This window comes from Colobus angolensis, unplaced genomic scaffold (assembly GCF_000951035.1).
Source record: "Colobus angolensis palliatus isolate OR3802 unplaced genomic scaffold, Cang.pa_1.0 Scaffold418, whole genome shotgun sequence".
Taxonomy (NCBI): Eukaryota; Metazoa; Chordata; class Mammalia; order Primates; family Cercopithecidae; genus Colobus; species Colobus angolensis.
In genome coordinates, this window is record NW_012117577.1 from 228626 (window position 1) to 254810 (window position 26185).

Consider the following 26185-nt stretch of genomic DNA (forward strand, 5'->3'; position numbering starts at 1 on the left):
AAACTATCACAAGAACAGAAAACCAAACACCGCATGTTCTCACTCATAGGTGGGAATTGAACAATGAGATCACTTGCACTCTGGAAGGGGAACATCACACACCGGGGCCTATTATGGGGAGGGGGGAAGCGGGAGGGATGGCATTGGGAGTTATACCTGATGTAAATGACTAGTTGGTGGGTGCTGTCAAGTTGATGGGTGCAGCACACCAACATGGCACATGTATACATACGTAACAAACCTGGACAGTGTGCGCATGTACCCTAGAACTTAAAGTATAATAAAAAAATAATAATAATAAAAAGTAAAATGTTTTGAAGGAGTAAGGAAAAACAAAAACTAAACAATTTATTTTTATGAACTTAGCCATCTCAAAATTTGGAACAAAATAAATACATCAATTGATTTTAAAGTACTAGGTTATAATCAAAAGTCATTTGCCTATCATTTTCAAGTATAAAGACCTTTTGGATACATAGTACCTTTATACTTTAGAGAATCTTGACCCTTTTTTTTTTTTTTTGACTTGTGTGTTTTAATGTTATTACTCAATACAAATTTGTGGCCACAAAACTCTTATGAACTAACACAGATAAAATAATTTAACATATTTTTAATGGTTTAGTAATAGGTGATTAATAAAATAGTTTTATAAGTTGAACCTGATACATATATTATCACTCATAGCAAACATTTAAGACTTTTTGTATTTGCTGATATAATTCTTAACTCCATCTTACTTCCCTGCAGCTGATATTCTTTTACTCCATTTTTCTGATTTTTAAAATTTATAGCTATATTTCGTACATAAATAAGCCGCCATAAATATCTAAGTTAGAACAAATGGTAGTAGTGTTAACTCATTAATTGATTTCTAGATTGTTTTACTACTCCCCCTACTCCATTGAAGGTCATATTTCACTTTACTGCTCATGACTAGAGTGTTCCTCAATAACTGGCATGTGTACGTACATATATTTATACACAACACTATAGTAACAAGAATCTTTGTTAATGTCTTACATTATTTCTGCTTAGACAAAGTTTTAGATAAGTAACAGTTTTAAAACTATACAAAAATTCACTGTCGACTTTATTTACTTTTTACTTCTATTATTATTTTATGCAGAATGAGTTCTCCCATCTACAGTTATTAAAACTACTAAAACAGTAGAACTATCTTTTTGAAAGGATAACTTTGCATTTTTATTTATTCATTTATTTATTTTTAGATGGAGTCTCGCTCTGTTGCCCAGGTTGGAGTGCAGTGGCATGATCTTGGCTCACTGCAACCTCTGCCCCCTGGGTTCAGGTGATTGTCCTGCCTCAGCCTCCTGAGTAGCTGGGATTACAGGCGCACACTCCCTTACCCAGCTAATATTTGTATTTGTAGTAGAGACGGGATTTCTTCGTATTCGTCAGGCTAGACTGAAACTTCTGACCTCGTGATCCACCCACCTTGGCCTCCCAAAGTGCTGGGATTACAGATGTGAGCCACTGCGCCAGGCCGGATAACTTTGCAGTTTTAAATATATCTTGATTTTGACACGGAAAGCATTCTTGCTATCATTTCTCCAAAAAACTGATAATAAAGTATGAATATGATTTGATAATTTAAAATTCCTGTTTATTTTAGTATGGGAGAAAGAAGACAAGTATTGAGTTTTTAAAATATGATTTTTAATCTTTATGATTTTAAAGACCATAAGATCATGTAAGAATTTTACATTCCAAAATATTGGTATCTGAAAAGAATATGCACATTTATAATTTTAATGAATTTTTAAGCTTCCTTTATTTAATGGCATAAAATATTTTCAATTATTTCCTAAATGTAGAAAAATGTACTTTAAAAACTGTAATTAAAAAGTCTAACTAAAACATTAAGAAAAGTTTTAATTTCCATAAATAGATACATGTTTGCAAATGGTTACTCTCTAAAGAAGTATTCAACTGTTTATATATTTTTGCCATAGATTGACCCAACATTAAGAAAGCATCGAGAACAGTTGGTCATTGAAGTTGGACGAAAACTAGACAAAGCTCAGATGATTCGTTTTGAGGAGCGAACTGGATATTTTTCCTCAACTGATTTGGGTAGAACTGCCAGCCATTACTATATTAAATACAACACCATTGAGGTATTATACTGAGTGAAACAAATGCAAATATGTTTAATTTTATATGCACATACTTTCTAGATTTCAAAGTGTGTTATTAATGCAAAATAATAAAAGCAAATAATATAACAAAATCCATTTAACTTATATGAATTCAACAGTATACCCTCAGTAAAGACAAGAAAAAAAATAAAACTTCAGATACTCAGAAACCTCTTGTCATCCTATTCAATGTGTTTATCCCAAGCAATATACACACCAAAGCCTAAAAAGTCAAGGCACATTTGCTTATACATGTAACGGTTTTCAGAAAACACCTCATGTGCTTACTAACTTTTCCCCATCTTTCCCCAAATAAACTTCTATTTGTATAGCACTTTAGATTTCTTTAAAATCTTTAAACATACTTTATCTCAGAACTGTGATCTGGTTGAGATCAATCCAACAAATTGTCTCTAGCTTTTCACTTCTTCCATCACCTATTCACATCCACTCATTTTGTCAAAGTAACTTTTTAAATTTGTTCACTTGCTAGTGTGTTACTGCCACTCTATATCCTAAACCTGTTTGCAGTTCTTTTGCAGAAACTTTAGCCCTTCTTTAGCTTTTGTCTTCAATCTATGTGCCCTTTGACTGATTTTTTTCAACACAGTTTTCTGATTTTCTGTATGTTCTCACTATTAATATTTTGAGAATTTTCAGATTACATATTTTCTAGATATACATCTCTGAATTTTTTGATAGATGATCAGCTTAGAATTAGTGAACTGTGCAGATTTCCACATGGCCGTGCTGCAAATAAGCAAAAACCAGAATCTTATGAACTTTTTAAAGGTGTCTAATGTAAATTTTATTAACTTTTATTCATCATCCATCTTTTTCCTGCTAAAGATCTTCTATAGCTAATTATGTTCTAGGAATTTTTGTTTTGGTCTTTGATAAATTTGTTGATATTTATAAAGCAATGACTTTAAGTACTGTAACCAGACATTATAACTGCACTTTGTAATTTATAGTCACATTTTTAATTTAAAATATTTTAAATGTTTTGATTTTAATCAAATATAACACTTACTTTGGTAGACCTTTAATGAACTCTTTGATGCTCACAAAACGGAAGGTGATATCTTTGCCATAGTCTCCAAAGCAGAAGAATTTGATCAAATTAAGGTAAGATTCTTGAAATTTGAATCAAATTCATACAACATGTATGCATTCATTCATTTATAAAAGCTTCTCATTAATTAATACCATATAAGCTGTATGGCACATCACATTTGGAATATCGGCAATGTTCTTTATTTATCAATAAGACCCACTGTCCTAGATTATAATATTACATCATACCTAACATCATTCTTTGTTCTGTACTCCACATCAAATAATTTAAATTGGTTTTGCAGTAATGAAACTGTTGAAGAGTGTAGTATGAAGATTTTGGTTTATTGCAATATAAGGCTCATGGAAGAAAATGTAAAAGTACCTGTATGATTCAAACCATAGATATGAGTATTTCTGTACCTGTATTAATATTTAATCTTATTAACAGTGAAAACTTTAATACTTTGAATCATAGTACTTCACGGCTTTAAGCTATGAATGTGTTATACCATATAAAAATATATAACTATAATGAAAGCGTTTGAAGATAATTCAAGTTTGCCCTAATCCAGTTGTGCAGAGGTTTTACTCTGGTCAGATAAAATATGAAATCTCATCAATTCAAGGATAGTGAGGTCAGAAGATTTAATTTTTTGGCATATCAAATTTTTATATGTCAATGGCGAATTTAATATTGGTGATGAATAATAAAATGTAATTGTATCAGCCTCAAGATCATTTCATATTGCAGTTTTTTAGCTACCTGTGGAAAAATTATTGTTATTTAACTCTATGAAAGAAAAGTGCTGCTTTATAGTAAATGGAAACTCTTACAAAGCATGCAGTGTATTTAATTTCAATGTGAAAATTTTAAATGAATCAGCCCCAAAATTCCAATAAATACATTGATTCTTCTAGGTCAGAGAAGAGGAAATAGAGGAGTTAGATGCCTTATTAAGCAATTTTTGTGAACTCTCCACTCCTGGAGGTGTAGAGAATAGTTATGGGAAAATAAACATCTTACTTCAAACTTATATCAGCCGAGGAGAAATGGACAGTTTCTCCCTTATATCAGATTCTGCGTATGTTGCACAGGTAAGAATCTTATTCCCTTCCCTTTTCTCTTCCTTGAATATCTTTAGAGGACCAAGGTGCTAATTCATGCTATGCTATGAATGTATTGCTTTGTGACATGCTACCAAACCACCGTTTTACTTAGAACTGGTTCTGCTAATTTGTAAATCTTTTATGCAATCTGTGCTCATAAAACAAGACTGGGGATGAGATTTGATGGCTGATTTGGCTTTTTTTGGTGTTGATGTTGTTTGTTATAAAGTTTTAAAATGATACCTGATTTTTTTTCTACTTTAAATGATGAATTTCATTTCTTTTACTTGTAAAGTAAAAGAATATAAAGTACTTATAAAGAGAAAAGTTAAAGAATATTGCAAGCACAAAGAAAAGATTGTGGAACTTTTTTAGTTTTTACCAAATATTAGAAATAATAATATTTTCAATCATTAAATAAGGCATAGTAAACATATTTCCTACCATATGTTCAGTGTAATAAGTCTCTGGTTTTTACAAAAGTAATCTCTCCTCTCTACTGTTAAAACTTAAAAATTGAGGACAGAAAGAAATTTATTCCCTAAACTACAGCTCATTTAATTTATAACTTTTAAAAAATACCATGGCATAAAATGTTCAAATATTTGCGTTTTTATATTCAAGCTCTCATGTGAAGTAAAGTAGGTTATGTTTTACCCTATTTTTCCTTCAAATGAAAGATTTCCCTTCTAGACATACTTTTTAAAAAAACTTACTTACCTATCATGGCTTTTTAATTTTATTTTATTGAATATTTCCTTTTATAAATTAAGAATAAATTAAAACTTGATTTTATTTTAAATATGGAAATGATTCTGCTGTTGTGTTGTATTTGTAATTTTGTTCAAAGACTAAATATAGAAAAGAATGTTTGTGTTAAATGAATCACTATTAATAGCCGTGAGTACTTAGGAGTGCTGTCAACATGGAATATTTACAAACACAAACCAAGACATATTGGTAAACATTTTGAATGAATGTAGTAATTTAATCAGTGTAACCGAGATACCAGGTGATGATTTCATAAATTATATAAAGTTAATATAGATGTAGTGAAAATGTTTATATATTCTTTAAACACTATAGCTGCTATAGGAATAATTGTTTCTAATCTCCTTTGTTTTATATGTTTTTCTGTAAAGTAATACAATATTGTCATTTTATATTTTCTAATATTTTATGTTCTAATATTTTATATTGAAATAGTTAATCATTTAAATAAAAGGTAAAGTTTTACTGGGTTCTGGATGAATAATCTGGCAACATTTCTGCTTGCTTCAAGATTATGAAGATATTATCAGAGACTGACATAAGAATTGCTTACAATGTAAAACTTTAATTCTCTTCATGATTGGTATCCAAGAAGTCAACTTCTGATTAAGGATATCTCAAAGCATCCCTGGTTTTTCTTAAACAACCATTATAGATTTAGCATCCCTGAATGCATCAGATAAATTATATTTTATTACATTTTAAGTTTAAGCTATCAGTAATTGAACAACTACTGTCTCAACTCTGTAAAATGGTATTTTCTTCTATATTTTTTAAGCTTTCTCTTCTCAGCCCCTAAGGTAAACCTGTAGCTCAAATATTCTAGGATTCTATTTAAAGGCTTATGCTTAACTTTTCTAGACTGTACATGTTATAGACTTATTATTTTCAACCAATTTATATCATTCCAGATTAAAATGTCCTGTTTGTATCTTGTCATATGGAATTTCTCCTACTTCTTTTAGTTTTGAGGTGACAACTGTAGATCAGTAATATTAAAATGATATACTTTCAAAGACAGTTGGGAAAATTAGCCTGATAGTTTTTTATAAGAACAAGTGGGAATGAGGTAGGAAAACCTATTTGATAGATACAGTAATCAAAATTTTATTTATTATTCTCTGGGCCTTATAAGACCCATTCAGTCATTTTTAATGGATATCAGAACTGTCCTCATACCTCTATCTACCATTTTGTACTTTAGTTTCTAATACTGAAACAAAATAGTCAAATTAGTCAAAAGACAGTGCATATCTTATATAAAATGTGAAATGAAAGCCCTTAACTCATCTGTCATTTTTGACCTCATAATTTTAGGCTGGATTGTTTGTCTGCCATTTGAAATATTTTCGGTTTTGTATGTCTTGTTTGGATTTTAACCAGATTGAACATTCTTTATTTTCAAATACAGATGTTTTTGGATATTGGAAGGTATCTTTAAGTTCATTTAATAAATAATCTTTAATAAAACAATCTGCAAAGTTAATGATAGAGGAGTGGAGGCAAAATAAATGGGAGCTAGCTGTAGAAATGTGAAGAAAAAAGACTGCATTCATTATAACTTTCTATATGTCTATTAATGAAGTTAGCCTCAGACCACTGAGTCTAGAATCTCAATTATATTTGGAGTCCTTTAGTCCTGGCTTTGAGTAGATGCTCTGACACCAACTAGCTGTGTGACCTTGGTCAAATTTTTTACCTCTTTGAGCCCTAATGTATTCATCTATAAAATCATAATATCAATATAAATTAAATGAAGTTTTTGTAAAAATTAAATGAGGCAATATATGTAAAGCAAGTTAACATATTGTTTGGTTTATAGGAAGCCAATAATATGGCCCTTTCATATGAGTAGCTACACTAATCAGTATTTCATTTGTCACCCTTCTCTCATTAATTTTTTTTCCCTGACTGGATCCCAGTCTTCCTTAATCCTCTAAATAGCCTCGTAAATTTAATCATTCCACTATTCATCTAGAGGCATCCTTGTCTATTATAGTCAGATGCCTTAACAGCCTCCTAAATATTTTGCATGCCTTTTGTATCTTCCTACTTTGTTCCTGTTTAGAAGGTAGAACTTTCTAAGAACTTGGAAATACGGCTTCTCCTCTGAGAGTAAGCAAGTAGCATCCACATATAAAGGATAGGATTATTCTTATGTAGAAATAATAAGAATAATTAGGATTATATGCGAAAAGATATGCCCCACAATTCAAGGATGCAGCTTGACTTGCGCTTCTTTTCAGAGTGAGTTTGAATAATAAATTTGTTGACAAATTTAAAAGCACATTGGGTATAACCACCAATCGCCTCCTATTATTTTTTAGAATGCAGCTAGAATTGTCCGTGCTCTTTTTGAAATTGCTCTGAGGAAACGTTGGCCTGCCATGACCTACAGGCTCCTGAATCTTAGTAAAGTCATTGACAAGAGGCTTTGGGGTTGGGCTAGCCCTTTGAGACAATTCTCGGTCCTACCACCACACATCTTAACAAGATTAGAAGAAAAAAAACTTACTGTGGATAAGCTGAAAGACATGAGGAAAGATGAAATAGGTAAGAAGGAAGCGAATATGTTTGAATGTATTGTTTTGTGCAAATAGAGTATGTTGCTAGATGTAAAAGAAGGTATTGTGAATTTACACATTAGTCAAAATAAAAATTTTGCCATATTTATAAATATTTTTCGTTTATCTAAAATCAAGCAAAAATCTCTTCATATTCAAGTGAGTCTGTTTATAGTAGTTTAAACACTATCGTAATTTTAAGAACCCTATTAATAGCTAAAGAAACCTTGATACTGACTTTAAAAACTGTGAATTGCTAATTCAAGTTAACTATTACAAAATATTCAAACATGCCAGGTCAAGAATGTCAGCTATTCTACATAGCAAATCATAAAACAAGCAATAAAATCACCTCTGAAATCCCATTTACAAGTCAGATTATATTGCTTTTTTCTGCCTGGACACATTTGTTCTATGTGATATTTTTCTGCAGGTCACATTTTGCATCATGTGAATATTGGACTGAAGGTCAAACAATGTGTTCATCAGATTCCTTCTGTTACGATGGAAGCATCCATTCAGCCCATCACAAGGACTGTCCTCCGAGTGACACTCAGCATCTATCCTGATTTCACTTGGAATGATCAGGTAGAAGTGGAAAACGCCTATATCTATGTTAAACAAAAATGTCTGTACTACAGGCTTAACTACATCTGTTCCTAAGGCATATAGAAAATCCTCTAAATGGAATATATATTGAGGATTTATGTAAAAAATTATAGCAATTAGCCGAGAATGGTGGCAGGCGCCAGCTACTCGGGAGGCTGAGGCAGGAGAATGGCGTGAACTCGAGGGGCCTGAGCTTGCAATGAGCCAAGACCGTGCCACTGCACTCCAGCCTGGGTGACAGAGCGAGACTCCGTCTCAAAAAGATAATAATAATTTTAAAAACTTACAGCAATATTTACTCTCATCCTCAACAAAACCTTGGTATATTAGTAATATGTCAACCAGTGAGGTTCCTTCAAAACATTTAGGGAACCTAAATTTCAACAATGAACAACAGTTTAGTGGATTCAACTCCATAGAGACTTTGCTATATTAGTTCTATCTTCTTTTATTTTCTCTATGTTATCTTCATTTTTGCCATGTCTACTTTGTCATTTTAGCCTTCCAAAAAATTCAAGATTTTTCATGGTAAAAAGAGCCATTTTTAAATCTTGATGTCTCTTAAATTAGTATTCTTTCATTTTTTGAAACATTAGACTTGTAGAAAAGTATTCTGTATTTTCCCCCGATCACCTGTTTCTTTCCTGCTGAGACTACTTCCTCCATGATCTCCAAAGACCGATGGATTGCCATAATAAATAGATCTTTCTCAGTTATTTTCTTTACTTCTCTGAATATTTAACACCATACAGTTTTTCAAAATGTTCATCCTTGATTCCCATCATGTTTTTGTTTGTTTTAATTCTTTCTTCTCCATTGATAGCTTAGATATTATTGTGTATATAAAGATACACACCAGATTCTCTTTTTATTCAATCAATATCTTTTAAAGATCTATTTTTTTACCAGTTACTATGTTAGAGATTGTAGTTACAAAGGCAAGTGAGGCTCAGTTCTTACTTTCAATAAGCCACTGGGGGAAAACAAGTAAATCACTATTAATAGTATAGCAGTGCCTATTTCGCATGTTATTGTAAAGTTCTAGTTAAGTAAGTATCTTCTGCATTACCTGATGTTTATAGATCTTTAATGTGAATGAATTTTAACAGTATGCTCTAAAATTACCCAACCTTGATTTTAACCTAATTCTACATTGGTCTTAAAGTGTCTAAATCTTTATTTTCTTTAGTTTCCTCAGTTATAAACATGTATTATTATAATAATAATAATCCTTTTTACAGAATTTTCATTGGGACTAGATTATGCAAAATTATATTTAATATTTCTGTAGATATAAAGTTTCACATAAATCTAAATTTATAGTTACCCATAAACTCATACTTGAAATTTTATTTTTAATAGACTATTTTTGAAATGAGTGGAAGTTTTGTATTTCTTACACTGTCTCCTTCTGCCAATATCTGTAATAAATCTGCAGTTTGATTTAATTCATTAGTAAGACAGAGTACTTAATGATTTTAATAGTTATCTCTGTCAGGCACAATGCTGTTGACTTCAAGATTGGAAAACTTGAGTTGCCTCAAACTGAGTTAAGGACTAAAGTATATTATCTTTTATAACAAAAGGTCCACAGGTAGAATAGGCCCTAAGGATGGTTGAGTCTTCTGTTTAACGATGTCATTCAAGGACCAGGAACTTTTCACCCATTTGTTCTGCTGACACTTGTGGATATTTCTCAAATGTTTTCATGATTAATTGTTTGCATTAAACAGGGCATGGGAAATACATCCCCACTTCTCCAGCCCAGAGCATAGACCATAGACCTTTTCTTCTGGGTGCCTCCGCCTTACCACAGCAGTTGTGAGGGCAATCTCATGAGCTGATTGACTTATGCCAATCAAAATTATCCCAGAGGATGTGGTCACTTTTTCTTGAGTCACATGAGGGAGAGATGCATGCTGAACAAGACTGGGTTTCGCAAGGAAGAGCGAGTGAGAGAGAGAGTAAGAGAGAGAGAAAGACATTGAAATGGATAAAACAAAATACAGTATATCTATCCAATGGAATATTATTAGACAATAAAAAGGAATGAAAGCATTCATGCATGCTAAAACTTAGATGAACTGTGAAACCATCATGGTAAATTAAAAAATCCAGTCACAAAAGACTGCATATTATATGATATTATTTAATTGAAATTTACAGAATAGGCAAATCTGTAAGGAAAAGGTAGTGACTACTAATGGGTACAAGGTTTCTTTTTGAGGTGGTAAAAATGTTCTAAGACTAGATTATGGTGATGGTTGTACAACTTTGGAAATATTTTAAAATTATTTAACTGTATACTGTAAATATTTAAATGAGTAAGCTTTGTAATATAAATTGTGTATCAATAAAGCTTCTAGAGTGAGAAGATTGGATGCTATCCCTTACTTGAGTTATGATATACTATTTTTCTTCTAGGTACATGGGACAGTGGGAGAACCTTGGTGGATTTGGGTAGAAGATCCTACAAATGATCATATTTATCATTCAGAGTATTTTCTAGCTCTAAAAAAACAAGTAAGTATATATATGTGAATATATCCTTATTATTTTGCTATTGTAAAAAAATTTATGCTAACAGTTTCTGCTTTTATTTCTCTGTAATTTTATAGTACAATTAAAACTTTATTTTATGTTTTAGTTTTCTGTTAGTTTTAAAAGAATACAGTGATTAAATGTTATAGTACTGGTATATTCAATGTGATCATGGTTTAATAAATTCAGTTACCAGTCATGTCCCACATAGTGACATTTCAGTGAACAACGGACCACATACACAACAACAGTACAATAGTGGTCCCTTAAGATTATGATACTGTATTTTCACCTACTTTTTCTAGGTTTAAATATGTTTAGATAACTACGTACCATTGTATTATAATTGCCTAAAATATTCAATACAGTAACATGCTGTATGGTCACATGCTGTATGAGAGCAATAGGCTATGCCATATAGCTTAGATGTTTAGGAGGCTATACCATCTGGCTTGTCTGCATACACTGTGACATTCTTAAGACAAAATTGCCTAATGACACATTTTTCAGAATTATTCCTGTCATTAAGCAATACATTACTGGATAATCTTTACCATGGTTTAAGACATGGGTTCCAGAGGTGTGGAATATGAAAATAGGCAGGATAAATAATAATCTTAAGGGTCACATGCACAAAATACTGAATAGTATTGAATTAAAAGAGTGTTTTTTCTAAATTTCTTTATAAATCACAAGACAAAGACTCAATTTGATGATATTTCTTTAACTGATGCCTCATTTGTAATTTCTGTTTTTATCAAAGAGAAAGAAAGCTTCAGGTAAGAGTCTTGGGTAGGCAACAGTAGAATTTCAGAGCAGTGTTTTGTATTCACTGCTTTTGTCTTCTTGGTTACCTTCTATTTGCACCAAGTGATTCCAGTATTCCACTTTAGGTACTGATAGAACTTAATGAAAAATATTAAGTAAATAATATGGTAATTCGATATGGTAAAAATCATAAAGTTATATAATTGAATGAATGATATTTGGGAAATTCAGTAGTCAAATTGGTAACTTGTTAATACATGATGATATGCATATGTAAATAATATAAATTGGGCATAAAATTTTACCTTCTATCAAGTATCCTCAGAAGGGCACCATGCACAAGTTTCTAAAGTTTCTGAATATTTCAGCTATTTAGAAATTCAAGATACTTTGTCTTTAGTATATCTTGTAGAGATACCATTATCTTAACAGTAGACTAATAAGGGCTTTATGCTATTAGAATATCCTTATTTATTTTTGACTTTATTTCATATTAGGTCATTAGCAAAGAAGCTCAACTACTGGTATTTACAATCCCTATTTTTGAGCCTTTGCCTTCCCAATACTACATCCGAGCAGTGTCTGATAGATGGTTGGGTGCTGAGGCAGTATGTATTATCAACTTTCAGCATCTAATTCTACCAGAGAGACATCCTCCTCATACAGGTAACATGGTGAATGCTGATTTGAATCACTGATTTTTCCAAAATGGTTGTTTTAATTAATGTTGAAAAATGTCTATGCCTTATAAAGTTTTACTTATAATCATTATAACTTCTCTGTAACTCCCTTTTTATTTCATTTGTTATTAATCATTTAATCTGTGCTCTCTGTAAAACTTTTATTTTCTCCCTTGCATTTATTCCAGTTTACTTAAACTTATTTCTAGTATGTTAAATTAACTAACATACCAGTGAGTTATGGGGAATTTTCCCCCATCTTTAGTGTTTCTACACCAAAAACAAAAAAGCTAATATTAAGGAATCATATTATGGTATCACTATGGAATGGATTTCCATATACCTCAAGTGAGTTTGTGTCCTGCAGATAACATATACCCTTTATATTAGTTTTATCCCTCTGCCCTAACATTATAAAGGGGTACATGGTAATCTTCAATATCATATAATAGTGTTTTTCACTGTCATACCTTGTAAAAATCCATTTTAAATTTTGATGACATGAACAAATACCTTTTTATTTTGACTTAATATAGAAGCAGATTTTCAGGAATAAATGTTTACAGAGATACTTTTAAGTGCCCTATGAAATACTCTATTTCAAAAAATACTAAACTAATCTGTTAATTAACTAGTATAATAAGTTTATTTCTTCTTTTTCAGAATTCAGAATTGATGAGTATTGATTTTAAGAGGGCCTTAATTTATAGAAAAATGAAAGTCCATATTTTTTCTCATATGATTCTTCCAAAGAGAAGCCCTTTGTCATTTTCAGAATAAAATATAGTCCTCACTACTTTTAATGAACTCATTATTTGGCAGTCCTTTGGGAATTGAAACAGGTCTTAACGTGACTTTAAACTTTGCCATTTTTGTCATATTTGTACCTTATTAATTATCTTAGCTTATTTTAAAGAGAGATACTTTATACTACAGCTTAATTCCACTTTGATACCTTGGCAGAACAGAACTAACAGGTTTGTCAACATAGAAAAATAATGAGATTGTAGTATCTAGTGATCTGCTCATTGAAGGGGATCTTTCTAGTCGTCTTTCATCAAATGTGCTTACATGTAATATTCAGAATCTCCGAATAAAATATATAAAAAATGTTTGGCGCTTTAATGTAAAATACCATCTTCAAACATCATTGATCTTTGAGCACAGCACTTGATCTTAATATGCGTTAGCATTATATTTCAATGTTCATTTAATCTTTTGTCTGCCAAATGACCAAGAGCCTATCACCCTGTTCATATTATTAGCTGAGTTCTGACTACATTTTTAAAAACAGTAATTGTACTACCATAACATCTCAGTTGATATTAGACATATACAAAGTAACCTCAATGATTCCAGGGTCTCTTTGAATATACAGTTATACCATTGAGCCCAAATGAGCCAAGAAAAATCTTCATCTTTCACTAATATAAAGCATCGTAATTTAACATCATCACTAAATATGCAATATGCAGAGTTTATTATTTTTTTTTTTTTAGTCTTTTTAAGAACATTTCTTAGCTTTGATTAGCATTATAAGCATTAACTTGCAATGCTTCCCCTCCTTCCTTCTCGATTTTTTATTCATTTTATTTGATTTGTGAGACGGAGTTTCACTCTTTCGCCCAGGCTGAAGTGAAGTGGGGCGATCTCGGCTCACTGCAAGTGAGCAGCACCCGCCGGGTTCAAGTGATTCTCCTGCCTCAGCCTTCCCAGTAGCTGGGATTACAGGCGCCTGCCACCGCGCCCAGCTAATTTTTGTATTTTTAGTAGAGACAGGGTTTAGCCATGTTGGCCAGGCTGTTCTTGAACTCCTCAGGTGATCCATCCGCCTCGGCCTTCCGAAGTGCTAGAATTACAGGCTTGAGCCACCGCGCCCGACCTCGATTTTTAGTGCTTCAGAAAATTTGAGAAACTTACAGTCTGTTATAGAAAGCATGTCATTAGCCCTCAGTTACCTATGTAATTAATTGAATAGAGCAGTAGGGAAAGGATAATTTTTTAAATTAACTTTTTGACTTTTAAATACATTTTTTAAGAAGAAAATTTGCCATACTTTCATTTTGAAACAGTACCGTGAACATGTGACTCAAGGTACAGACTACTGTGTTACCTTACAGATTATTTCTTCTTGTTTAAATTTGAAATGACTGGATTTCTATTTCATGAAATAATCTTGAGAGTAAAGCTGCCTTCTGGTTTTCTAACGGATACTTTCTGGATTATGGAGAATATAAGGTCTGTCGAATTCAAGGGTGTATTACTGTTTCTCTAAATCATTTTATGTTTCTAATTCCCTAGGCCTCCCATCCACATAGTAAGAAACAACTAAATCTAGTTTCTAGGTTTTCTCAGGGCAGTTTTCTTTTACTCAGTCGTGCTTTGTTTTAAAACTCCCACCCTATCTTCTACCTGGAATTACCCTAAATTCATTTTACTTTCCATTGACAACAGTAGTTCACTCAACTACTCTTGCTTGGTCAGTGTCTAACAGAACAAAAGTAATTTGTTGTTAGTAACCATTTCAGTGTTGAAGTCTGCAAATGGTTTTAATTTTTTTGCCAATTGAGGCAGATTTAGGTTTTGTTCTGTAACATGCATATACTTGTTATTCAAATGACTTTCCTGATTAGGAAAAAAAGGATGTAGCATTATAGTTGGCTTATATAGGGCATTCCCCCAGAAAAGCATCCAGTATGTGAATATGGTAAATGTGATTATTTGCGTGATAGATTTGTTGAAATGCCAGCTCTGTAATGGGTATATAAGAATTGGTGTTAAGCTTTTTCTCCCTGTCTAAGGAACTAAGGATTACTATAATCTATTCTTTACAATAAAATATTCAGTATTGTGCATGTTTTCCAATTATTGTATAGCCATCCTGTTGGGTCTTTTCAGAATTACTGGATCTTCAGCCTTTACCAATCACAGCTTTGGGATGTAAAGCATATGAAGCCCTGTACAACTTCAGCCACTTTAACCCTGTACAGACACAAATATTTCATACACTGTATCACACGGATTGTAATGTCCTACTTGGAGCACCTACTGGATCGGGAAAGACTGTTGCAGCTGAATTAGCCATTTTCAGAGTCTTCAACAAATACCCTACTTCAAAGGTCTGTTGAAAGAATCATATACCTACATTTAATTAGAAAAGACATCCATAATCTCTAAACTAGACAGTTATAAATATATTAGCAGGGTCCAAAGAATAGATTTGTCACTGTCAGTGAATTTCGCTGGGGACCAGATCAGTACAGATACACCGTGAAGATATCATGGGTTTGGTTACATGCTACCACAATATAGTGAATGTCACAATAAAGCAAGTCACACAAATTTTTTGGATTCCCAGTGCATATAAAAATTCTGTTTATACTATACCATAGCCTATTAGGTGTGCAATAGCTAAATATATACCTAGCTAAATTTGAAAATACTTTATTACTAAAAAATATTATCAATCATCTGAGCCTTTGGTGAGTCTTAATCTTTTTGCTAGTGAAGGGTTTTGCCTCAGTGTCGATGGCTGCTGACTGATCATGGTTGTGGCTACTAAAGGTTGGAGTAGCTGTAGCCATTTCTTTAAATAAGACAACAATGAAGTTTGCCACATTGATTGACTCTTCCTTTCATGAAAAATTTTTCTGTGGCATGTAATGCCGCCTGATAGCGTTTTACCCACAATAGAACGTCTTTCAAAATGAGTCAACCCTCTCAAACTCTGCCACTGCTTTATGAACTAAGTTTATGTAATATTCTAAATTCTTATTGTAATTTCAGCAGTGGTCCTAGTGTCTTTGTCATCAGTAGATTCTATCGCAAGAAATACCTTTTCTTTGCTCATCCATGAGAAGCAACTCCTCATCTGTTCATTTTATCGTGAGATTGTAACAATTCAGTTATGTCATCAGGCTCCACTTCTAATTCTAGTTCTCTTGCTGTTTCCACCACATCTGCAGTGCCTTTCTCTACTGAGGTCTTGAACCCCTCAGTCATCCATGAAGGGTGGAATCAACTTCTTCCTAACTCCTGTTAATGTTGGTATTTTGATCTCCTCCCAAGGATCATGCATGTTCTTAATGGCATCTAGAATCATGAATTCTTTCCAGAAGGTTTTCAACTTAACTCTTCCCAGGTCCATCAGAGGAATCACTATCTATGGTAGCTATGGTCTTATGAAACATATTTCTCAAGTAAAAAGATAGGAAAACCAAAATTACCCCTAGATCCCTGGAGTGCAGAATAGGTCTTATGTTAGCAGGCATGAAAACAACGTTCATCTCTTTGTACATTTCCATCAAAACTTTGGAGTGTGATTAGATGCATTGTCAATGGAGCAGTCACACTTTGAAAGGAATCTTTTTTTCTAAGCAGTAGGTCTTAACAGTGGGCTTAAAATATTCAATAAACCATGCCCTTTAGTAGTAAATATGCTGTCATCCGGACTTTGTTGTTCCATTTATAGAGCACAGACAGAAGTGATTTAGCATAATTCTTAAGGACGCTAGGGTTTTCGGAATGGTTAAATGAGCATTGGCTTCAACTTCAAGTCACCCGTTGGATTAGTCGCTAATAAGAAATTAGCTCATCCTTTGAAGCTTTGAAGCCAGTCATTGACTTCTCTCTACCTGTGAAAGTCCTTGATGGCATCCTCTTCCAATATTAGGCTATTTTGTATACATTAAAACTCTGTTGTTTATTGTAGCCACCTTCCTCAATTATCTTAGCTATATTTTCCAGATAACTTGCTGCAGCTTCTGTATCAGCACTTGCTGCTTCACCTGGCACTTTATAGAGGTGACTTCTTTCTTTAAACATTGTGAAACAAGCTTCAGATTTTTCTTCTGGATTGTCCTCACCACTCTCAGCCTTCACAGAATTAAAGAGAATTTGGAGCTTGCTCTAGGGTAGACTTTATGTTATGGAAATATCATAGTTGATTTGATCTTCTGTCTACACCTCTCAAACTTTCTCCGTATCAGGAATAAAACTGTTTCACTTTCTTACTATTCATGTGTTCAGTGAAGTAGCACTTTTCATTTCCTTCAAGAACTTGTCCTTTGCATTCAAAACTTGACTAACTCCTTGGTATTAAGAGGCCTGGCTTTTGGCCTATCTCAGCTTTCGACATGCCCTCCTCCCTAAGCTTAATCATTTCTAGCTTTTGATTTAAAGTGAGAGACATGCAACTCTTCCTTTCACTTGAACATTTAAAGGCTATTGTAGGATTATTAATTGACCTAATTTCAATATTGTTGTGTCTTAGGGAAGAAGGAGGCCTGAGGAGAAGAAAAGAGATGGGGGAACAGCTGATCAGTGGAGAAGTTAGAACACACACACTTATAATTAAGTTTGTCATCTTATATGGTATAGTTCATGACACTACAAAACAATTGCAATGATAACATCAAAGATCACTGACCACAGATCACCATAACCAATATAATAATACAAAAAAAGTTAGAAATATTGGTAGAATTACCAAAATGTAACAGAGGCATGAAGTGAGCACACACTGTTGGAAAAATCAATAGAATTGCTATTGATAGAATTTCTCAATGTGGGGTTGCCACAAAACCTCCAATTTGTAAAAAACAATATCTGCAAAGTGCAGTAAAATGAGCTATACCTATATTAGGATAATTTGCAGCAAGAAAATTTACCTTAAACTTTGTAGTCCTCCAGTTGAATTTCTAATGTATGCAGTGGCACAGACACATCCTTTCCACATTGTTAGATTTCTACAATTCATAGATGATTTCACTATGAGAAACCCACTTCATAGGTATAGTTAAACAATACAAAATAATTCATAATCAAATCTTTTCTATATGAAGAAAATGCTAGTGCTTTAATTAATATAGTTTGATTATACATATTAAGTATAGAGTAGCTTTTATATGACTTCTACAAATGGCCATGATATTAATTAATATTAAATAACATTACAAGTTAAGTAAGTATTGCTTTAAAGCTTTCTTGAAGCATAATTTTTAACTCTTTCCTAATAATTATTATTTTAATAAAAATTATGCATATTTAAGGTATCCAATGTGATGTTTTGATATACATTTACAGGTGATTACTGCCATCAAGCTAATTAACATACCTATCACTTCAAATAGTTATCTTTTTTGTGGTGAGAACACATAAAATCTATTCTCTTAGCAGATTTCAAGTATGTAATGCAGTACTATTAACTATAATCACGATGCTATATATTAGGTGTCTAGTACTTACTCATTCGTCATAAATGAAACTTTATACCTGTTGACCAGTGATCTCCTCATTCCCCCTTCCTCGCCCCTGGTAACCAATATCCTACTCTTTCCTTCTATGAATCCAACTTTTAAAAATTCCATGTGTAAGTGAAATTATGCAGTATTTTTCTTTCTATGTCTGGCATATTTTACTTAACATAATGTCCCCAGGGCTCATCTATATTGTTGAAAAGGCTGATTTCATTCTTCTTTAAAGCTGAATATTTCATTTTGTGTGTGTGTGTGTATATATATCACATATATATACATATATATGTATATATTATAATTTCTTTATCTATCTTGAGACATTTAGATTGTTTCCATATCTGGGCTATTCTAAGTAAAGCTGCAATGAACATGTTAGTGCAGATATCTCTTTAAGACACTGATCTCATTTCCTTTGGCTATATACCCAAAAGTGGGATTTCTGGATAGTTCTATGCTTAATTTTTAAAGAACCTCCAAATTGTCTTCCATAATGGCTACACAATTTACATTACCACCAATCATGTACAGTAACAATTACCTTTTCTCCACATCCTCACCTACATGTGTTTTTTCTTTTTTCTTTTCTTTTTTTTTTCTTTTTTGAGGAGATAGGGTCTTGCTGTGTTGCCCAGACTGGCCTTGAACTTCTGGGCTCAAGTGATCCTCCTGCCTCAGCCTCCTGAGTAGCTGGGACTACAGGTTTGTGCCACATGCCCGGCTGTCTTTTGTCTTTTGATAATAGCCATTTTAACAGGTGTAAATGGATGTTTTACTGTGATTTTAGTTTTCATTTCCTTGATGATTAGTTATGTAGAACACCTTTTCATGTATCCAGTGGCCATTTGCGTGTTTTCTTTGGAAAAAAAATGTATTCAGATCTTTTGCCCACTTTTAATTGAATTATTTGGGTTTATCTGCTATTGAGTTGTGTAACTTTCTATTTTGGATTGTAACCTTTTATCAGATAGTTAGTCCCTGCTTATCCTCAGGTGATACATTCCAAAACCCTGATGGATGCCTGCAACCTGATAGTATTGAACCCAATTGGGTAGGGGAAAGGGAGGGATAAGGAGAGAATTGTTAAAGGATTCAACATTACAACTGGGTAGAATGAATAAATTCTAGTGTTGTACACGACTGTAGAAGGACTGTAGTTAACAATAATATATAATATGGTTTCACATAGCTAGAAGAAGGATGTTGAAGGTTCCCACCACAAAGAAATGATAAATGTTTGAGATGATGGATAGGCTAATTACCCTGATCTGATCACTATACAAGATATGTATCAAAACATCACTGTGTATCCCATAAATATATGCAATTATTATGTGTCAAGTAAAAACAAATAAAAAGTAAAAAATGAAATTGTATAGTAGTACAGTACTATGTCCTTTATAAATATATATTTTAAAAAGTGTATTAAAATTTAAAAACCACATTTTCATTCATGTTTTTCACCCACAAATTTAATACCTTTTCCATCTTAACTAAGCGCTTATCATGTACTGTGGCCATAATTTTTGCACTTTAAGGTGCAACATCAAAACTGGCACAAATTTCTTTTTTCTTTCTTTTTTTTTTTTCTTTTTTTGAGATGGAATTTTGCTCTCATTGCCCAGGCTGGAGTGCAGTGTCGCAATCTCAGCTCACTGCAACCTCTGCCTCCTGGATTCAAGCGATTCTTCTGCCTCAGCCTCTCAAGTAGCTAGGATTACAGGCATGCGCCACCACACCCAGCTAATTTTTGTATTTTTTTTTAGTAGAGACGGGTTTTCTCCATGTTGATCAGGCTAGTCTGAAACTCCTGACCTTAGGTGATCCGCCCACCTTGACCTCCCAAAGTACTGGGATTACAGGCCTGAGCAACCGCACCCAGCCTGGCACCAATTTCTTGTGATTTCCTTCTTATGATTTCACAGATAGAATGTTTGTTCTTACCATAGATCTTAGCAGTCTCAGCATATGATTTTTTTTTTCTTTTATTAAGTCAAGAACTTTCATCTTTTCACTTGAAACACCTTGCCTTTCTCTGGCAAATCCGAATTGCCAGCATCACTACTCTTGTGCTTTGGGGCCATTACTAAGTAATGTAAGGGTTACTTGAACAAAAGCACTGTGATACTGCCACAGTCTTTCTAGTAAACAAGACAGTTACTAAGTGACTAATGGCTGGGGAGTGGCTACAGCCTGAATACTCTGGACAAGGGGATGATTCATGTTGCAGGCTGAATTGAATGGGACAGGTGAGATTCCATCATACTACTTAGAAGGGTACATACTTTAAAACTTATGAATTATTCCTAGAATTTTTCATTTAACATTTTTGGGCCACAGTTGACTCACAAGTAATTGGAAGCATGGAAAGGGAAGGCACTAAGACGGAACTAATGTATATGGTTTGCAAATATTTTCTTTCATTTTGTCGTTTCTTTCATTTCACATTGTCTCTCTGTTGATTTTATTTATTTGTTTATTTTCTGTGTAGAAGCTTTTTAGTTTGTTGTATACCTATTTGTTTATTTTTGCTTTTGATTCCATGTCCCAAAAATCATTGCCAAGACCAACATTGAGGAGCTTTTTCCTTATGTTTTCTTGTAAGAATTTTGTCATTTTAGATCTTATATTTAATTATTTAATGCATTGTGAGTTAATTTTTGTATGTGGTATATGGCAGTAGTTCTTTTACTTGTGAATATACAGTCTTCCCAACATCATTTATTGAAGAGAATATCTTTTCCTTATTGTATGTATGCTTCAGGCCCTTGTTGAAGATTAGTTGGAACTTGTATGTGTGGGTTGATTTCTGGGCTCTCTTTTCTGTTCCACTGATCTGTGCGCCTCTTTTAATCTCAGGTCCATACTTCCATACTATTATGATTACTGTAGCTTTGTAATATAATTTGAAACCAGGATGTGATGCCTCTGACTGGTTTTCTTTCTTAAAATTGCTTTGGCTATTCAAGGTCTTTGTGCTTCCTTGTGAATTTTAGGATTTTTTTTTTTTTCTGTTTCTGTGAAAAATGTCATTGGAATTCTGATAAGGATTGCATTTAAACTGAAGATTACTTTGGGTTGTATGACCATGTCTACAATATTAATTATTCCAGTCCATGAACATGGGATATCTTCTCATTTATTTGTGTTTTCTTCTGTTTCTCTTCTATGTTTTATAGTTTTCATGTACGGATTTTTTACATCTTTAGTTAAATTTATTCCTAAGTACTTTATTCTTTTTGATGCTATTGTAAGTGGGGCTGTCTTCTTGATTTTGATAGTTTGCTAATAGTATATATTCTACTGGTTTATATATGTTGACTTTGTGTCCTTCAACCATACTGAATTTGTTTATTAATTCTAACAGTTTTTTTATGTAGTTTTCTTCTTGATTTTGTGAGTACATCACACTAAAATAGAAACATTTACAGAGATGTTGCGTTGGAATTATGGGCTAGTTTCTTCATCGTTTATGATTTCAGAAATGTTTTAACATCCCTTTGTAGTGTTTCAGAATTAGTGGCTTTTCTTCCCTACTTAACCCTAAGTTTTCCTACTTTTCAGTCTCTCTAATATGTGGTTATTGATCTCTAGAGACATGTTAATATAACAGTAGAGCTCTACTCTAAATTAGAAACATAAAAGGAATAAATTTTGTATAGGTTTGGATTACTATAGACCAGCTTTTATTTGTTTTTTTTGAAACCTAAAGTGTACTAGTAGCATCTTCATAAAATCTGCAATAAAATTTAAACAATAGTTTATTTCTCTTCAAAGCTTCAACATCAGTACATTTGTTCATGAGTTACGTACAACTCAAATAAATATTAATCATAACAATAGAAAAAGAACATTATTTTCATCAGAACCCTAATTTTCTCTATAATGTATTATCTTATAATTTTTTTGTTTTTATTATGTAGAATATAATTTCATAGTAAAATGCCTAAGGAAAATACCTCTGATGCTTTTTTTAAAGTAATTTAAATTCATCTATGTTAATATTTTTTATGAATGGAATGTTTGTGATGTGTTACATTTCTGTCTTATTTTGGATAAATGTAGTTTAAGTTAATGACTTTTTCCCATTGATTTAAAAATTTGGGTATTCAGAATTGAAAGATATGTTTTAAAACCACACTGTCATATTTTGACAAATTTTTTGGAGTTTACTTTTATTTGAAAATGCTATCACTATTTTCATAAGAGTATTTTTGGCTATTCTCCCCTTTTTAGGCGGTATATATTGCACCCCTAAAAGCCCTAGTACGTGAAAGAATGGATGATTGGAAAGTTAGAATAGAAGAAAAACTTGGTAAAAAGTAAGTTCTTACTTTAACTCAAAAGATACGCTTTGAATTGACTAAAAGGACCAGGAAATAAGAGTTGAATAAAACTGTTGAATGGTTTTACAGTGATTTTCATAGTGTTTTATTTAACTGCTGAATGGCTTTGCAATGATTTTCATAGTCTTTTATTTTAAGATATGTACCTACTGTTAAAATATCAATATTCTCATTGTTTTAAGATTGATAATGAAATCTCCTAAATTACTTAATGTGAGTACTTTTATTTGGCAGGATAACTTTTTCAAAATATTTTCATTCTAAAACAAAACAAAAATAAGTTCTGTCTCTCTGTTTTTTTCATATTATGCAGAGTAGCTTCCAGAAACTGCTTGGAAGGCATTTTGCATGTAAATTATTTAAGAAAAAGCGGAAGTTCTTTGAAAAACATGATGTGGGGTTTTTTTCATTAATAATTTAATATACTGCAGGGTTATTCATTGCAGTATTATTTTTAATAGCAAAAGATTACAGAGAAATGAATTTCCAATAGAGCATCAGTAAGTAAATTATAGTACATCACACAATAAAAAATATTGTATTACTCTGTAGAAAAAAAAAACTAAATGAGTTATTTTTATATGGAAAGAATGATCTCCAAAGATAATGTAAAACAAAAAAAAATTAAAGTATCCTAGCTTATGTTTTTGCAAAATGATAAAGAATATGAATATGTGGTTATTTTCAGAATGAGAACTAGCTATCCATATGATAGGGATGTTATAGAGACTATTCCCCATATTCTTTGAACCATGTAAATATATTCCATATTCAAAATAGCGTATAAAATGTAAATCTTTAAAATAAATGAGAATAAGTAAATACTCTATGAATATTATGCTCAGAGGAACCAATTTTGCCCTTTTTCTTTTTTTCCAAGTCTTAACACAGATAGAAATTATATTAAACTGGGTGTGGTGACTCACGCCTGTAACTTTGGCACTTTGGGAGGCTGAGGCAGGTGATCATCTGAGGAAAGGAGTTGGAGACTAGCCTGGCCAACATAGTGAAATCCCATCTTTACTAAAAATAAAAAAGGAGCTGTGCATGGTGGTGTATGCCTGTAATCCCAGCTACTTGGAGACAGGAGAATTACTTGAACCTGGGAGATAGAGGTTTCTGTGAGCTGAGATCAAGCCGCTATACTCTAGCCTGGGTGACAAAATGAGACTCTGTCTCAAAAAAAAAAAAAATGAAACGAAATTATTTTAGTAATTACTTAATATTTGGTGTTAGCCTAGAGCTAATCCTCCTATGTAATTAGGAATTCTTAGGTAATTCCTCTAGATCTACATAGGTTTTTCTTTTCCTTTTCTCTCACTATATGACTGTGATCTGCTTAGAATGAGTTGGTACATATTTGCTCTGACTTATCTTGTTTTCATCCTAATACGTTTCATTTTGGTATAAAATCTATAGAAAATTCCAATCTAAGGAAAGAAATGAGCTTGCACACAATCTAAATTACACATAATTTTAATTAAATTTACACATAATCCTAAATATTCTTAATGAATGCCTTTTTTGTCTCCATAAAGTAACACTTTCCTTCATTACAAAAAAATTTATTCCAATATAGGGACAAGGGACTTTATAAAATCACCTAGGATGGAGTTTCTATAAACATAATTAAAGCAAAGTTAGATATCCTTGCATATCTGTATAAAAATTAGATATGTCAGTGATTGGAATTTATATGACCTTCATTTTATGGCAAGAAATTTTCTTAGAGTTCTTAAGAAATGTACATTTTGGACTCAACTTGGAAAATTTCAAAAATCAAAGGTAGGTAAAGTAATTTTAAGCCTTATAAAATTTTGTTTTAAAAGAGATAGATTTTTGCATTTAGAAGGTCGTTTGTTACCTGAAAATGTTCTGGGTTCATTTTTATATTTGCCTCCAGAGTTATTGAACTAACAGGGGATGTGACTCCTGATATGAAATCCATTGCCAAGGCTGACCTTATTGTCACTACGCCAGAGAAGTGGGATGGAGTCAGCAGAAGCTGGCAAAATAGGAGCTATGTTCAGCAAGTCACTATTCTCATCATAGATGAGATCCATCTGCTTGGTAGGTACCACTGTATCTAAAGCCAGTTTACAAACTTTAACTTTCTAAAATATTAATTATTAGTATTATTTTTAATTTGCATGTAATAATGTATATTTATGGGGTACAATGCAATTTTTTGATATATGTATATAATGTAGAATTATTAAATCAAACTAATTAACATATCTATCACCTTACGTATAAATTGGGGTGAAACATAAAAAATTTTCTCTTAGTGTATTAATCTGTTCTCACATTGCAATGAAGCAATACCTGAGACTGGGTAATTTATTTTTAAAAAGAAGTTTAATTGACTCAAGATTCTACAGGGTGTACAGTAAACGTAGTAGCTCCTGCTTCTGAGGAGGCCTCAGGAAGCTTTCAATCATGACTGAAGGTAAAGCAGCAGAGAGCGTCTTACATGGCAAGAACAGGAACAAGAGAGCGAGGTAGTGGGGGAGGTGCTACACACTTTTAAACAACCAGATCTCATGAGAATTCACTCACTGTCATGAGAATAGCACCAAGAGGATGGTGCTAAGCCATTTAGGAGAAACCGCCCCCATGATCCTGTCACATCCAACCAAGCCCCACCTCCAACATTGGAGATTACAGTTCAACATGCAATTAGGAATTTTACAATTTAGTAATTTTGAAATATACAATATATTATTATTAACTGTTGTCACACTGCTGTACAATTGATCCGACAAACTTACTTCTCCTGTCTAACTGAAACATTGTACCCTTTGACCACCATCTCTCTATTCCCTTCTCTTGTGATTCTAACCCATGCCCCTGGAAGTAACTACGTTTCTTCTCTTTACTTCCATGAGGTCAGTTTTTTTTAATTCAACGTCTAAGTGACATCATGCACTGGGAGTGGGATTGCTGAATCCTTCGGTAGTTCTATCTTTAGTTTTCTTTTTTTTTTTTTTTTTGGTGAAGCTACAGACTTTTCCTTTTGTCGTTGCAGTGGCCAACACAGACTTGTTAAATGATTAACATTGATTTTTCCTTATTTTCTAGGTGAGGAAAGAGGCCCTGTTCTAGAGGTCATTGTATCTCGGACAAATTTTATCTCATCACACACAGAAAAGCCTGTTAGAATAGTTGGACTGTCTACTGCATTAGCTAATGCCAGAGACCTTGCTGACTGGCTCAATATTAAGCAGGTATGTAGAAAATTGATAAATTATGCATTTATTTAGTAGTGTGACTTTGATGATTCCTTTAAAGCGATATAACAACATTATAAAATTCAATCTAAAA

At 32.6% G+C, this 26185-nt stretch overlaps 1 protein-coding gene across 1 annotated transcript in view; it reads left to right on the forward strand.

Moving 5' to 3' along the window:
* Positions 1-26185, forward strand: part of ASCC3 (activating signal cointegrator 1 complex subunit 3) — a 367201-nt gene that overhangs the window by 220945 nt on the left and 120071 nt on the right. Inside the window, exons 17-27 of the mRNA XM_011956428.1 lie at positions 1977-2141; positions 3204-3290; positions 4140-4316; positions 7427-7652; positions 8097-8251; positions 10697-10795; positions 12079-12247; positions 15160-15380; positions 22752-22837; positions 24765-24931; positions 25943-26088. Of these exons, the coding sequence (XP_011811818.1) occupies positions 1977-2141; positions 3204-3290; positions 4140-4316; positions 7427-7652; positions 8097-8251; positions 10697-10795; positions 12079-12247; positions 15160-15380; positions 22752-22837; positions 24765-24931; positions 25943-26088 (1698 nt within the window). The remainder of the gene's footprint in view (positions 1-1976; positions 2142-3203; positions 3291-4139; positions 4317-7426; positions 7653-8096; positions 8252-10696; positions 10796-12078; positions 12248-15159; positions 15381-22751; positions 22838-24764; positions 24932-25942; positions 26089-26185) is intronic.